Genomic DNA, 15303 nt, shown 5'->3' with positions numbered 1-15303 from the left:
GTGGATGTGCCCTGGAGGTTAGCAACATCATGAAAGGGACCCACAAACTTCCATGAGTGAGCAATCTCAATAGCAGAAAGCTCTCTGTGAAGGAGCCCTTTGTGTAGCAAATGTGTGCCACCGCCACAAGGGCACAAAAAGAGGGGTGTCCAGCAGTTTCCCCACAACAGTGAAACCCAGCAATGTTCACCTCCCATCAGCCTCGCTAGCCTGGCCAATGGTCAAGAATATTGGGAATTGTAGTTCAAAATATCTGAAGGGCTCCAGGGAACGGGAAGGCATGGGCGTATGTCTTGGTTTTTTAATGGCAAGGCTTAAAGAAACTGAAGTTAACATTAATTCCCATGCGGTATTTCATTTTTATTTGTGGGTTTAAATAACATTTTGATTTTAATGTTATCCACACCCTAGAGGACCAGTTGGGTAAGCAGCCCAATTTTATGCATATGTACTGAGAAGTAAGTCTTCTGGCTATAGAGCATTAAGAACCACTTGGACTGACCTTCTCTGTTTCTAAAATGGCCCATTTGACCCTATTTTGTGTTTTGTTTGCTGCATTTCATTACATTTTTATTCCATTGTATTGTATTGTATGTTTGTTGTAATTGTGATTATTTGAACTTGTTCTCATTGTTATCTTGTATGCTGCCCAGAGAACTTCTGCTATAGGGCAGCCTAATAGTTATAATTAAACCATATTGTTCTGGCCAAATAAGTTGACCTCACCTGAATTTGCTTAGGGCACACAACCCTATCCATGTTTAGACAGAAATATGTCCTACAAAATGACTGGTGGGGGAATGCCGGGAGTTGTAGGACATTTTTCTCTCTCAACATGAATAGGATTGTGCCCTTACTCTATTAAACTGTGCATTTGTCTCCCAGCACTACAAGATCACAATCACAGTTTAACAGGCACCTACTCAATTTAAGAGCAGCCTTGAATCTGATTTCAGTCTTGTGGGGCCAGGGAATGCAAAGGGATAAGAATGGAACAAATGCAAAGGAGTGCTCTATAAGGTGGAGAAAGGCTGCAAGGAACTTATAGAACTGTAGGATGGCAATGAACTGGGCAGGCCTTCCGGGGAGCTTCACTAGAACACAAATGGGGAACCTGCACCCCTCCAGATGTTGTTTAACTCCTATTAACCCCAGTCAGCATGGCCAGTGGTTGGAGTGACAGAAGTTGGAGTCCAACAACTGGAGGAACACAGGTTCTATAATCCTGATCTAAATCTCTCTGTTAAGAATAATCCCCCCCCCCCCATGATATCTGGGTGGCAGTGGTGGCGGTGGCAGTTGTTTCCAGGACTGTTGACATGTTAATTAGGAATGACATAAATATAGTTATTTATTTCCAGAGGGTAGTTATGTTAGTATATTGCAGCAAAAACAATGAAGAGTCTTGTGGCACCATAAAAGTGAACAAATTTATGCTAGCATAAGCTTTTTGAGGACTATAGCCCATCAGATGCATGAAGATGTTTAGTTATTTTGGGTGCAATCCTATGCATTTTTAGACAGAAAAAAAGTCCTCCAATTCTCAGCGTGACCCAGCCAGTCTTTTTTTTCCTCTTTAAACATACATAGGATTGTGCCCTTAGCTATTTTTAGTTACTTAGCACCATTTTCTTGGTGGAAAGGCAGGATATAAATTGAATAAATAAAATAAATATATATGTTTGGTTGATTATCATAGCTATTTATGTAGCAATGACATTAAATGCAGTTATACACTATCTGTAAAGCTTTTGTATATATAGTAATATAATGTATGTATTTCATGGTAAAGGAATTAAAATGTAAACCATCGGTACAAATGTGGGGATACAGATTCCTTTGAGTACAGTGCTTTTGGGATTCTTAATCTCTCCCTGAAATGCTGAAGACAATCTCTTTGAACTTTCTGTGTCTATCCTATATTCTCCATGATCCAACACTTCAAACCAATCCAATAAAAAATTTAACAGAGCAGTTGCATACATGCCCCCAAAGTAAGTCCCATTGAGTTCAACAAGGCTTGCCAGATAAGTGGGATTAGGACTGCAGCCTGAAGAGCGAGCCTGGTACACCAGGCAGAGATAACGAAAAGGCAAGAAATAGTATAGTGGCACAGGCAGAAGGATTACTTCAGCTGCAATTCTATGCAGCCAAATTCAATTCTTACCTGGGAGTAAACTTCATTGAACACAGTGGGACTTTCTTTTGAGTAGACATATATAGGCTTGCACTAAGTGCCTGAGGTTTAGGAAACAAGGAGATGTGTAATGAAATGATCAGCAGATGTGACAGGCTGGGGTGGGGTGGGGTCCCCATTTCGACTCAGTCTGAGCCTGAGATCAGACACGTTGAACTGAATCTCCAAGAATTTCCTTCATTAGGTTTTACCTTGGCTTTAACATGATCTCTCCCCACCAGCACCAAGATGTAGCTTTATTTATTTATTGCTTGCTTGCTTGCATTTATATCTCGCCTTTTTCCCTCTTGCAAGGAGCCCAAGGCGGCTTACATTATCCTCCTCCTCTCCGTTTTATCCTCACAACAACAACCCTGTGAGGTGGGCTGGGCTGAAAGTCTGTGACTGGCCCAAGGTCACCCAGTTTTCTTCCATGGCCAAGTGGGGATTAGAACCCGGATCTCCCAGCTCCCAGTCTGTCACTCTCACCACTACTCTACACTGGCTATATGTGATCACTCAGACAAATTGAGAGTGTTGCTCAACATCGAAACAACTTAGACCACATCCATTTTCACAGCACTGTTGGCATAAACAAGGCAACATGCCGGGATTCTATTAACTAGGAAGCGTCAGTGGCTGCAGCCTTAGCAAAGCGACGTCTCTCTGCTCCACAGAAGGAGACCCCACACTATGTATTTTTGCAATGGCGAGAGGGATGATCAGATGAAGAAACCCGTGGTCTCGTTTAAGCCATGGCTCCCTCTGAGTGCAGGAATACAAGCAAATAACGGCCAGACTGAAATCTAAGGGCAGGAACGAAAAAGTATTTTCAGGCATATGGGGTGGGGGAGCTGCAGTGCTCTTTATTCCTAGCGCTTCCTGGAGGCTGCGAAGGTTTTGCTCGGTAAGCAGGGAGGGGATTTATTATCCCAGCTACAGGGATATCGCACAAGAAACGGCTGTCGCAGCGGGATTTCACCTTTCGAAAATGCTATTTCCACCTCTGAACACGCATTCCAGACATGTCACCTCCGTCGTGCTAGTGCAGTACATGGACCTGTGCAATTCCCTCTTTGAAAAAGCCCAAACCCCACCAGGAAAGGCGCACAGAAAGACACGCCCCTCTATGGGATGCGCCTTACCTGACAGGTCAACAGCTGAGCGGCTGCCTGCCCTGTTATTTCGAATTACCGTATTTCTTTTTAGCAACGCTCATCAGGACGGAAGGGTCCGTATTACAGCTGCGAAATGGTTTTCTCCCCCTCAGCCCTGCGCACACTGCCTGTGCCTGCCGCTCTGCATTTCTAGGTATTTCGGCTGCCGCTGACCCTGGTGCTGAAACCTGAAAACATGTATACAGATGGACAGACACATACCAAGACACACACACACACACACACACACACACACACACACACACCATCGCCCTCTTTCCAGAAGGTTACTGCCTTGTCAGAATACACCAGATCTTCAGCTTTCGGAAGACGGAATCGGCTCGGTGCTTCCAGGGAGAGCTCGAAGTGATTTGATTAAGGGAGCGAGACCGATTCCAGGCAGCCGCAGGAGCAGCGCTTTCCAAAGCGAAGAAGCAGAGCCGCGAAACAGATGCCTTCTGCATCGATTGAGCAAACCGTTATTTCCTCCAGATCTATCCTCTGGAGTGTGCGAAGACAAATGCTCCGCTAAGAGGCAACGCACTAGAAGGGGAGGGTGGTGGTGGCAAGTCCTTAGCTGATCCGGTACTCATTTGCCTGTTGGCAGCGAACAAATAAAAAAGCCTGCTGCAACATATAGATCTGACACACTCAGGATGTTCCCACACTGCCAGCACCCAAGGGTGCTTGCAGTAACTACACAACAGGTGCTTTAATCGATCATATGAAGTTGGTGCTGTCTGCAATCGGGCAGAGCTATTCTCTTTCTCAACATGGGTGAGTGCTTAGAGATCTCTCCCCCCCCCCCCCAACACACACACACACACACACACACCCCAAAGGATCCGCCTGGCCGATTTCTGCTTACCTGCAGCCTGGAGATGAAGCCATAGGTATACAACGGGAAGGTAGGCTGCTGTTGTCCACATGGTGCATTCACTTCGTGCAGCTGGAAGGAGAAGAGCGTCGATCTGGTTCTCTCTTTCTCTCCTCTCAGGTTTGGCTTCCCATCAGGGTTTTTCCTCCTTCCTGGTTAATGAGCATGCTTGAGAAAACCACGCATGGGCAACAGTGATAGTGAAGCTACTGCCCTCTCCTGCCCACAGACTTCCTCTCAGGCTTCCTGTACAGAAGAGAGGTCTCGAAGGCAGACAAATGAACAGGCATAGGAATGAAAAAGGGGGGGGAGTGAGAGTGACTAGAAATGGGTTGAAGGAGGGGGGGATCAGAACGCATGCCAGGTCTTGAAAAGAGGGGGGACGCAGCCATAGAGAAACCTACAGACCCTCTTTCCCTTTCAGCAGCCTTGGCTGGCCTGTTCCCATTTCCATCCATGTCCTCGCTATGCTACATGGGAGCCCAACATAGATAGAGTGCTTCCAGATGGCTGGCTCCTCCTGGTGCTACCTGTCAAAGGATGTTGTGCAGCTATTTCTTCTGTCTCTTATCAGATTTGTGGGATGGGGGAGGGATGGAGAGAGGTGGAAGAAGCAGTGGGAAAACATGGGAGGGTTACAAATGGAAAGGTTGGATCCAGACTTCTCCTTCTCTTTGTTTTTAATATAAGAAACCTGAGAAGAGCCAGGCTGGATCAGACCAAGGTCCATTTAGTCCAGCATTCTGTTCAGACGGCGGCCAACCAGCTGCTCAGGGGAAACCCACAAGCTGAACATGAGTGCAACAGCAACCTCCGGTCCGTGTTCCCCAGCAACTGGTGTTTCCCAGTAACAATTTCTTCTTCTTCTTCTTCTTCTTCTTCTTCTTCTTCTTCTTCTTCTTCTTCTTCTTCTTCTTCTTCTTCAAATTTCTTAGTTGCCTTTCTCTTTAAAAAGACCTAAGGAGACTTGCAACAAAACTTAGTCATACTTAGAGTAGACCCATTGAAATCATGACTAACTTAAGTCCCATTGATTTCAGTGGGTCTATTCTTAGCAAGACTAAGTCTGAACCCTTCAAAAATCTCATGAAGGCTTTTGGACATTCAGTTTGAACACACAAAAAGCTCAGTTTATTTGGGGATTAAACTGGATGAGCTCACACATCCCCAGCTAATGTTGCTGCATGCATGTGCCATATATTGCCACCTGGGAATTGTAATTACCGGCACCAGTGGTGGAGAGTTGCTTCGAAATTCAACAACCCACTCCCACCCAGCCCTCCAGCAAGCAAACACACATGGGAGCAAGTGAGAGCATATGAACTGGATGGCAGACAATAATCACATGAAATGCTTGCCAGAAATAATCAAGAAAATTCATCAAAATTGAGAAGACACTCACCAAGCAAAAGGTTGCTTGGTCAGATGGTTTGATCACGTAGTTCACAGCAAATCCGTGAGAGTTCCTTCCTGAAATATCTTCCTGAAATAAGAACATTCAAGAAGTTCAATTGTGTTCCACCACTCCCCCATGAATGCCAGTCACTCCCACACCTTCCACACCTCCCCCAGCCCCAGTCTTCCCCAAACCAAAACACAGGCATGCACACACCAAACCTCAGAGGAAAAGAGGGAGGTGGGCTAGCCCTGTTTTGAAGGCTGGGACAGGGTGCTATCTCTAAACAGATTTGCTCAGCTGCCATAAAATTCTGCAAATGAGGTGGGCACAATCAAAGCCAAATGATGGTACAATCAAAGCCACATCTGGTAACACTCTGACTCCTACAGCTCCATTACAGGTGATTATCATGAGGTCAGAGTAAGACACTTCAGGCTGCAATTCTCTATGCATTTACCTGGGAGTGACCCCCATTTAATTCAATGTGGCTTAATTCTGAGTAGACCTCTAAAATATTGTACTGTCAATGTCTTACTCGTTTTCCTCTTCTAACACCTGGAAGGCTGGACTAGAAGGTGTTACAAACAGCACAGTCATATGAGCACTACCCCACCATATGGTAGGGTTGCCACCTTTTAATCTGGCAAATCTCACTGGGGTCACATGGATGTGTTGTTTGTAACATCTCCTTTCTCTACATGGGCACATGTCCACCATGATTTGCACAATGTGCAGCAGCAAAGGATTGGTTATTGCACAAATCACAATGTCCATTGGTCTAGCCAAGGCACTTGCACGAGCACCGCTATAAAAGTGAGCCAGCTCGTAGAATTTCTGTTGTTAATGGATGTTGTGTCTGTCCATCACATCATCCCTTTGTGTGTGTGTGTGGGGGGGGGCTAAGTTACTTCCTGTATAGCTTATTTCTCTAGAACACTTCCCTTGCAGAGAAATTATGGGGAATTTAACCACTCAAAAGCAAAGTTCAAGGGTTTGTTGAGCTGTGCCCCCACTCCTTGCCCTGCCCCACCAAGCTAGCACCATATCCAGTCTTCATATTGCCTGCCTAGCCATACTCCAGTCCTGAGCACTGATAGCCCCACCTCAAGGAGGTGGCTGGATAGCCTCTCTTCCTTGACTTATTCTCCTCCTCACTTGGCCCAGAAGATCCAGCCAGGTGTGTTTTGTTCAATTCTGCTATTCATTCTGATGCTACAGAAAGAAGTCTAGGAGATCAGGGTAGCATACTTGCAGTCATCCTGTTTTATCTTCACAGCCACCCTGTGAGATAGATGTAGGCATGTGAACAGGCCTGACTCAATGGTTCCCAATTGTGTGGAAAACCTGAAATAATGGCATCTTGAATGCCATGATGGGTAGAATGGGCATTTTGTATGCTGCATAGGGCTGGGGGAACCTGTTGCCCTCTAGATTTGTTGGACACCAACACTTACCAGCCTCAGTCAGCATGGTCAATGGTCATGGCTGGCTGGATGTCCAACAATATCTGCAGGGCCATAAGTTGGCCACACCAAGGATTTGGTGTGTCTTACGAATTAAGACATTAAAATCTTCTATTACAATTCTTTAAGTACCATGGTTAGATCCATACTTAGCTATGCTTTGAACAGATCCATTGAAATCAGTGACTAACTTAAGTCCTATTGATTTCAGTGGGTCTAGTCAAAGTATGACTAAGTCTAGATCCTGTTCCATGTCTTTTGTTTACCATGTCACTACATGCTTGGTCCACTATAGGAGGATCTGACAATATGGACTAGGTAGGTTTCTGCATTGTGTTCTAAATGACAGCCATTTCCAAATTCTTACTCATCAAATTCAGATCCCGAATGTATTATTTCTGTGTTACATTTATATCCCACCTGTCCTCCAAGAAGCCCAAGTTGGTGCACAACATTCTCATCCTTCTCTCCATTTTATCCTTACAACAACCCTGTGAGGTAGGTTAGGCTGAAAATCGGTGACTGGATCAAAGTCACCCAGTGAGCTTCATGGCTGAGTGAGGACTAGGGCCAGGGTCTCTCCAGTCCTAGATCAGCACTCTAACCACTACTCCCCCTGGCTCCCAACAGCTAGTATACAGAAGCATACTGCCATCATGACTAGTAGCCATTATAGCTTTATCCTCCATTTATTCCTCCTCTCTTCTCTGTTCTTTAACAAGTTACTGATCCATAAGAGGCCCTCACCTCTTGTCCCATGGCTGCTAAATTTATACAGAAGTCTTGTTTGAGGAACTTTTGAAAGTCTATCTATTGGAGACCCCCTATCAGATTGATTTGGACTCTAAAATACAAAAGCCAATCATGTAAACCGCCTTGGGCTCCTTGGAGGAAAAGATGGGATATAAATGTAACAAAGAAATGACAGTTGATAAAAAACATGAGCGGGAGGATGCTATTGCATTTGCACTTATGTCTTGCTTGTGGGCTTCCCATGAGCATCTGGTTGGCTACTATGGGAACAGAATGGGCTAGAAAGGCCTTTGGCTCTTTTATCTTTCATCCAGCATGGCTCTTCTTAGGTTTTTATGTTAACACCTTTTGCTGAGAAGACCAAGTAATCCTTGCACAACTGAAATAATAATGCAAAGTAAAATCATGAAAACCTGGGGCAGCAGGTAGGTGCGGGGGAGATCAATTTACTATTTATGCAATGTGAAATAATGTGCAAACTTGTACAAATTGAAATAATAAACTTAATATTTATATAGTACTTTCCCCAAGTGTTCCATATATAACATTTCAGTAATTAGTGATGGGTCAGCTCCTCTCAGATTGATTTCAGGGGTGGGGATCTATTTTTCAAAGGTTCTTTCCTAACTGGTGATGTTGGTATTGACACATGCATGTTCATGGTTAAGGATGGTAGAAGACTTTCAGCAGGAGGAGCTGTCAATGCAAAAATCCCTCACTTGAAGTATTTGGCTGAGTCAGGTTCAACCACCTTCAATTTGGGCCCCACTCAAAATAGTTTTTCAACCCACCTGTCCTTCTGTGACAATTCCCAAATAAATAATCCTGACCTTGGGGAAAGGAGAGGGTGTAACAGGCCTCAGCATCTCCCCTTCCAGACAGGAGAGTCCCCTCAGGACCTTTCCTTAGCTTGTAAATGATGTGTCAAGGATAATGTCCTACAAGTCCCACGATCCCCCAGCAGTGAAATGTTTACTGTAAGGGAAAAGGCTATGCTGCTCTTCTTCAAAAAGTGAAAACAACAACAGAGCAATTTCTGATCCAAATAAATAAAACCCAGTTGCAGTATCATAAGAATCATAGCTGCAAATTCTTAAAACAAATCAGCATAAAACATCCTATCATGAAAGCAATGCACCAGCAGATCACCAGGGGAAAAAAACCCAACCCCAGTGCAAAACCAGAAAAGGATAAAAACAACTCAAGTCACCCTCAATCCATAACAGAGACCTGTAAAAACCCAGATCTTCACTTGGCATTGACATATATTGAAGGCTGGGGCTAGGTGGCCTTCACAGGGTTGGAGCCACAATCCAAATGGTCTTGCTCCTTAGAAAGGCCTACCTGCCTTCAGCAGGCACCTACAAGAAAATGATGTTCTGCACATCATTAACAGCTAACCAAAGGCCTTGAGGGGCTTCTTCTGATTGGAAGAGAGCCATCTGCTGTTATCCACCCCCTCAGGTGGCCACTTTTGAAGCACCCCCAAAAGAGGAAATGTATCACCCAAAAAAGAGGACAAAAGAGAGCACCGATCTGCACAATATTTCCATTTGCTAATTTATACATATAGATGCACATTTGGAATGAATTCTTATAATTTAAATAGAAATACAGTGCATCTCACCATAGTGTGGAAGACTGTGAGTGGGTGACTTGTGTTCCTGCTCAGTCTGCTGTCCAGGTGCTGCTGATGGGCATCTTCAAGGTGCAGCTCTTCCTTCTGATGGTTCTCTATCTTTTTATACCAGATTTGGACCGGACAGCCCTTCAAATGGAGTATGCCTTCAAAATAGAGGACAGTCCTCTGTGAAAGAGTACATATGGCCACCCTACCTGTCTCTTTCCCCCAAAGTAAGGTTGTTGTTGTTTTGTCTTGGGAAAGATTTGGATTAAGGAAGATGGGGAAAGGTGTGGGGGTGACTGGCATAGAAGGGGAAATGGCAGGACACAATTGGGCTTCTTGAATGTTCATACTGAACCCTTCAAAAATCTCATGAAGGCTTTTGGACATTCAGTTTGAACACACAAAAAGCTCAGTTTATTTGGGGATTAAACTGGATGAGCTCACACATCCCCAGCTAATGTTGCTGCATGCATGTGCCATATATTGCCACCTGGGAATTGTAATTACCGGCACCAGTGGTGGAGAGTTGCTTCGAAATTCAACAACCCACTCCCACCCAGCCCTCCAGCAAGCAAACACACATGGGAGCAAGTGAGAGCATATGAACTGGATGGCAGACAATAATCACATGAAATGCTTGCCAGAAATAATCAAGAAAATTCATCAAAAAATAGAAGACACTCACCAAGCAAAAGGTTGCTTGGTCAGATGGTTTGATCACGTAGTTCACAGCAAATCCGTGAGAGTTCCTTCCTGAAATATCTTCCTGAAATAAGAACATTCAAGAAGTTCAATTGTGTCCCACCACTCCCCCATGAATGCCAGTCACTCCCACACCTTCCACACCTCCCCCAGCCCCAGTCTTCCCCAAACCAAAACACAGGCATGCACACACCAAACCTCAGAGGAAAAGAGGGAGGTGGGCTAGCCCTGTTTTGAAGGCTGGGACAGGGTGCTACCTCTAAACAGATTTGCTCAGCTGCAATATATTGTTGTGAGGTATCCCTCTTGAAAAGTGTTTTGGGGTGTCCTGGTCTTGAATGGGCAATTAAGACCCATTAGCGCTATAAAAGACCTGCTCCTGGTGGAGATGAAAACTGCTAGAGCTGGGTTGTCAATCTGGATCAACACAGCTGCCTGGATTTTTGGACCCTCCTTGGGGGCATGGCTAAGGGGACTATCATGATGAGTGCCTGCACTTCCGAATTTACCAGTCCACCACTGTGCAGAGCAGGACTGTGTTATCCCTACATTGTACCTGGGAGTTTCAGACAGAATGGTTTGCTATAGCCACTCAGTGAGTTCATGATTGCAAGGTTTGCAGTGTAGACATGGGGTGGGCAGAAAGTAGGTCTGGATCACCTGGTGGATCTCTGGGTGCTTTGCAGTAGATTGGCTAGAATTTTGGACTCCTGATTTTTTTTTAGAAATGGCTAGGGATGGCGGAGAATTCTGCCATGGATTTCAATGAGGCCGAATGCACTGGCATTCGGCCCCCCGAAATCCATGGCAGAATAGCCTGCCACCCCCCCCCTGCCACCCTGTGGATCCCCCCAGGACGAGACTTACCTGGGGCAGATGTTCCAGACGGCGGTGGCTCCAGCGGCGGCGGCGGCAGCAGCTGGTCTTTTGACCAGCTGCCGCAGCCGCCATTTGCAGTCTGGTCTTTTTTTTTTTTTACCCAGATATGATAGGCTACGTAAAGACTTATGTTACCCTAAGCTTTTTCACCGTTTTAGTCTACGTAAATATTTATGTAGGCTAAAACGGCGAAAAATAAGGAACGCAAATGGTGGCCGCCGTAGCCGCCACCATTTGCGTAAGCTGTTTTGTTTTGTTTTTTTTTTAACCCAGATGTGATAGGCTACATAAAGACTTATGTAGCTTATCACGCCTCCCTGGCTGGATGCAAATGGCGGCCGCTATGGCGGCCGCCATTTGCATCCACACCAGCCAGTCCATGGCTGGAAATCCAGCTGCAGACGGCCCTGGCCTGGCTGGCTGCTTCGAAGAGCCACCGCGGAGCAGAGCTGGCCGTCGAGGATTCCTGGGGGGAGGACCAGATCGCCTCCCCCCCGTTGAGGATTCTGGGGGGAGGGATGGAGCGCCTCCCCCCCCCATGAACAGAACCCACAAAAAGGTAAGTGACTTTCATACATCCCTAGCAATGGCAGGAAACCTCCCTCCCCAAACACACTCACCCTAAATTATACTACTAAAATGAAGAAAGCTTAGGGTAACCAGGAGTGGGGTTTTGTATGGAAGACGGTGCATTCCATTCAGTCCTGGTCCTCAAAGGAAACCCTTGGACTCAGAATTAGTTCATATTATTGGTATGGCTTTTGCATCAGGCTTGGGCTGGTGGATCTTTGGCTTCTAGTAGAAAAACAAAACAAAGTAGATCCCATGTGCCTGAAGTCTGCCCTCTCCTGCTGTAGACTTCATAGCTCATGCTCTTAAGCATGATGCCACACTCATTCTGTCTGAGGAGGTCATCCAAAGATTAAGTGGTAGGCGGCAGTATTGCAATCGAAAATCTCCCCATGACCTGAGTTTGATCCCAGCGGAAGCCGGGTCTCGAGTCGCTGGCTCAGGTCGACTCAGCCTTCCATCCTTCTGAGGTTGGTAAAATGAGGATCCAGCTTGCTGGGGGAAAGGTAGTCACGACTGGGGAAGGCAATGGCAAACCATCCTGCTATAGTCTGCCATGAAGACGCCAGCACAAGCGGCATCCCTCTAGGGGTCAGCAATGACCCGGTGCTTGCACAGGAGGAACCTTTCCTTCCAAGCTGCCTTAGACTATTTTGTTAATCTAGCCTAGTATTATCTACTTTGAGTGGCAGCAGCTCCCCAGGGTATCAGGCAGGGGTCTTTCTCATCACCTGTTATAGGATGCTAGAGGTTAGACCTTGGATCTTCTAAAATGCAAAGGATGTGCTATGCTCAGTGGAGGATGGTGGCTCCGATGTCAGTGAGGCGATGAATCCACTCCGGGTTTCAGTTTTGCACCTTGGAATGCTCCTTTATTATTTATTTATTTGTTTGTTTATTAAATTTCTTAAGCTCATTAAAGAGGGGGCATGGTGGAGTTCAGAACTTTAGAGTTCTGACTGGTTCTGACTGAAACCCAGAGTGGATTCACCACCCCACTGACATCCGAGCCACCAGCCTCCACTGGATATACCAGTGAGTGATGGCCCCTCCCTAGTATAAGTGCTTTGGTCAGGTGGATCCACTTTTGGGCACATGCAGCTGGGTGGTGGAAGTGGACTTCCCTGCCCCCTCCACCCATGGCACCATCCAACCCACCAAAAATGCTATGCAATGAGTCAGGGGACCCTGCTCAATGGGGGAAGCTATGGAATGGAGGATAGGCTGTGGGATGGTGGATAGGCTTGGGGGCGGGTAATCCTGAAAATTAGGTGGAGGCATCTTCCAGGAGTCGAGCTCTAGTCATGGAAGGTGCCTGGGTCTGATTTGGGGGGGAAACCCTCCCTCTGAACCACACCCTACCCCATTTCACAGGGTCCCCCAACCCTCTGTGTACATGCTTCAATGTAGATTGTACTCAATCAATAATACAGTGTTGTTGGTAATATTTATAAAATATGCTTAATGTATGTCCGTAAGAAAGTGCATCCAACAGATGGTATACAAATAAAGGATGAAAGTCCCTCATCTCTTTTAAATCTCTAGAGCTGCCTTTACACTAAAGAAAACCCCCGCAGTCCTCCCATTCTGGAGCCTTTCCATGTTTACAGCAGACTCCCAGACAGCAACCATGTGATTGCTGAGAGGGGAAACTTTTAATTTTCATTTCAAGGGTCCATAGAACTCAATGAAACAGCGCCATCTCATGGCTGATTTAATCGTGTAACATTCTGAGTTCAAAAGCTAGTTCATTAGTTCCGGATCTATTTGAGATGAAATAACCAGGAAATACCTCTGGATGTGCATCTAAAGAACCTGCAAACTTCCATGAGTGAGCAATCTCAATAGCAGAATAAAAGCTCCATGTGAAGGAGCCCCAAATCTACACAAAACGTGGTTTAACAGCCATTTCCTTCCCTGGGGAAACCTGGGAACTGTAGCTCTGTAAAGTGGTGGGGGATCTCATTACCTTTATCACACTACAATTCCCAAGATCAAGAAGCCATAATAGTGAAAACCTATACAACAAGGCTGTCTTTCCTCTGAAGGTTATGTCCACCTAACTACTTGTCCACAAAGTAAGAGAGTCATATATCAGTCCTCAGTCTCCTTGGGTTTTAATTGGAAGGCTTAAGGCAGAGGTGCAGAACCTCAGGCCTGGAGGCCAAATCTGAGTTTCCCCAGAAGGACATGCCCCCTTCCACTGGCCTTGCCCCTTTCCCCCAACCATTTGTTGTTTTGGTGTTTTCCCGGCTTTTCTGCAGTTTCCCCCTCATTCTAAAAGGTTGAATGCCTCTCCTTAAATGCTGGCAGTAAGAGCTCTAAGCTAAAACATGCTGGTATTTGAGGCGGGGGTGGTGGCCTTGCCCCTTTTGCCGTCAGCCCTGCCTGTCACTGGGATGCGGCCCCCAAGAGTTTCTCCAAAATGGAATTTGGCCTTTGGGCTGAAAGATATTTGGCAGTGGTGGATGCTTTCTTCCAAGTATCCAGTGTCTCTCCAAGTTGCATTCGTTGTGGTGCCTGACCCACCCAGGACAGCCAGGCTCTGTGGCCAGGTACGGTATTGCAATTACCTTTCCCTCAAGCTTGGAGAACTTGTGGTTTGGGTTGCACTAGGCTGGTGCCTCTTCTGTAACTAACCCCGCATCTGATGTGCCTGGCTTCCCTGGCAACCAAGTGGCCAAGCATACAACGTTATTTTCCCCTCTAGGCCTTACCTCAGTGTCCAGCTCAGTTCAGCAGGTTCTCTTTCTCTTGGGACCTTGGGGAGTTATAACTGTCCTCCAGTGTAGGTGGGATAGAAAGATTTGCCTCTGTTGTTGTTGTTGTTAATTTAAAAGGCCCCAAAATAAAAAAATAAAAGAATTAAGACCTTACATACACAACTGCTACATACAAAACAGACCACCTGCAATTACCTTAAAAGCAATGGCCATGTGGGCTGGGGATGATGGAAGTTATAGTCCAACACACCTGGATGGCACCAGGTTGGGGAAGACTGATCTATTACTTCATATTACTACAAGTCACAATCCTGAATTTCTGGTATTCCTGAAAAAGAAACAAATAGGAGTCTGTTTCTTGAAAGGGATTTGCATGGAGATTTAGGGCATCTCTACACCAGCATTTAAAACCGGGCTTTCTGCTTCCATTTTAAATGCAGGATCACAACAACTCCCTTTTTGACGTGCTTTCTTTTCCCTCACCTCCTTTCCCCTTCTTCTTCCCGTATCTAAGTCCTCCATTATTTTTCGTTGATCTCGCTCCTCTTCTTGCCACTTTTACTCTTTTCACGGAGGAAACTGACGTGGAACACAACAGGGTAATTTGGTAGCTCATTATCTGTGATCTATTTAAAAACAGAACAAAGGGCATTTAGTGCAGGAGGGTCACGGCATCATGTAAAGAGCCTGCAAACTTCTGTGAAGGAGCAATCTCAATCACAGGATAAAAGCTCATTATGAAGCAGCCCTTAGTGGTTGCAGTGAGGCCCCTGTCCAGCAAGTGGCAGTAAAACATTCCTGCCTGTGCCATAATTAAATTCAAAAAAAGCTGAAGGAAAAGCAAGAGTACTGTATGGTCAGATAGGAATAAGGAACAATGCAAATATCACAGTGAGTATTTGATATTCTTCTAGAGCCAACAACCTGCCTAGAGCTAGTATGAGGAAATAGATGGCCAACCATCTTCAATTTTGATC

At 45.7% G+C, this 15303-nt stretch overlaps 1 protein-coding gene across 2 annotated transcripts in view; it reads right to left on the bottom strand.

The window, feature by feature from the left end:
• The window catches only part of LOC146339897 (receptor-type tyrosine-protein phosphatase R-like), a 55058-nt gene extending 50379 nt beyond the window's left edge, over window positions 1-4679 (bottom strand). Inside the window, exon 1 of one of the 2 annotated variants that reach the window (XM_084810524.1) lies at window positions 4202-4679. In XM_084810524.1, the coding sequence (XP_084666650.1) occupies window positions 4202-4262 (61 nt within the window). In that variant the 5' untranslated portion in view covers window positions 4263-4679. The remainder of the gene's footprint in view (window positions 1-4201) is intronic. The other variant, XM_084810525.1, reaches the window with a different exon arrangement.
• Window positions 4680-15303: the final 10624 nt, after the last annotated feature.

The sequence above is a fragment of the Heloderma suspectum genome, chromosome 7, assembly GCF_057233095.1.
Source record: "Heloderma suspectum isolate Gila_16-S chromosome 7, 16-S_ref, whole genome shotgun sequence".
Lineage (NCBI taxonomy): Eukaryota > Metazoa > Chordata > Lepidosauria > Squamata > Helodermatidae > Heloderma > Heloderma suspectum.
Note: the sequence above shows the minus strand (reverse complement) of the source record. Positions and strands in the feature narration are given on the sequence as shown.